The 1,186-nt window shown below is 53.7% G+C and overlaps 1 protein-coding gene across 1 annotated transcript in view; it reads left to right on the forward strand.

Annotated features, from left to right (window-relative positions):
* TRIP13 (thyroid hormone receptor interactor 13) overlaps positions 1–1,186 on the forward strand; it is a 21,056-nt gene that overhangs the window by 4,785 nt on the left and 15,085 nt on the right. Inside the window, exons 2-3 of the mRNA XM_012556639.2 lie at positions 22–151; positions 818–872. Of these exons, the coding sequence (XP_012412093.1) occupies positions 22–151; positions 818–872 (185 nt within the window). The remainder of the gene's footprint in view (positions 1–21; positions 152–817; positions 873–1,186) is intronic.

Below are 1,186 nucleotides of genomic sequence, written 5' to 3' on the forward strand. Positions count from 1 at the left end.
GACGTCCTCCTCTTTCTGCAGCCCATCGATCTGAGTACCTGCACAGTTGCACTGCACATCTTCCAGCTGAATGAAGACGGCCCCAGCAGTGAAAACCTGGAGGAAGAGACAGAAAACATCATTGCGGCAAACCACTGGGTTCTGCCTGCAGGTACAGGGTGGGGCGCAGTGTGCTGGTGAGTTGGGCAGAGGGGCTGCACGTGCCCTGGACATGCCAACGCAGCAGGGCGTGCTTGCTGGTTTGTTCGTGCTTCAGGGTTTCAGAGCGTTCCATCTCCTGTGAAATGGAGACGACACAGACTTCCTCTGTCAGAGCCCTGCCCTGGGGCCTGTCCTCAGCCTGTCTGGCTACGAGTGCTGGCGGTTCTGCTGGCTCCTCCCCTGGCTCGTGCTGATGTCCTCCGTGGAGCCTGCCTGCGTGCCAGCAGCCGGTCCTGGGGTTAACATGTCGGGGTCTTTGCTCCCACCCTGCACTGCTGAGCGCTCACGCTGTGGAGGCAGACGGATGGGGGTCAGTGTCATTGCTTGTTTACGAGGACAGCTCCTTAAGAGACAGCTGTGCATGAGAACACGACAGAGGAACCATTCTCTGACGTGGTTTTTTACTGTCTTTTCTCAGTCACATGCGACTGACGTTTATTTTGTGTCTTTAATTTTAAGAAAATTAAGCTTTTAAGAAAAACTTAACACTTGTAACTTCTCATAATCAGATATTGTCTGACCACATCAGGGCTGCTAGGAGCCCAGGTGCAAACTGGTACACGGGATGTGACTGATGCTCACACCTCTAAAATCACACCTTGTTCTGTGTTGACAGTGGAGTTCCATGGTCTGTGGGACAGCCTGGTGTATGACGTGGAAGTTAAGTCACAAGTAAGTGCTATGCATTTTTCCCAAGAAGGCCTTGTCATTCTAAGTAGACGCTATACTGTTCCCTGCAAGCCGTTCTGAGCCCCGTCGGACTCAGACTTAGGAGGGCTTTGGGAGCCTATGACACCAGCAGCCTGTGGCCTGGATAGCACCCCAGGGTGCCTCAAAGTGACCGGTCTCTGGGAGCCCCTGGCAGAGATGGGCAGGAAGTAGAATGTCAAGATACCTCATCTGATCTCAGCCTCAGGAACTCAGTGGGGTTCAGGAGGCCTTGCTGGAGTAGAGGGAAGAAGGCAGGTGGGCAGCCTGAACTAAA

Source organism: Trichechus manatus, unplaced genomic scaffold, assembly GCF_000243295.1.
Source record: "Trichechus manatus latirostris isolate Lorelei unplaced genomic scaffold, TriManLat1.0 scaffold00072, whole genome shotgun sequence".
Classification (NCBI taxonomy): Eukaryota; Metazoa; Chordata; class Mammalia; order Sirenia; family Trichechidae; genus Trichechus; species Trichechus manatus.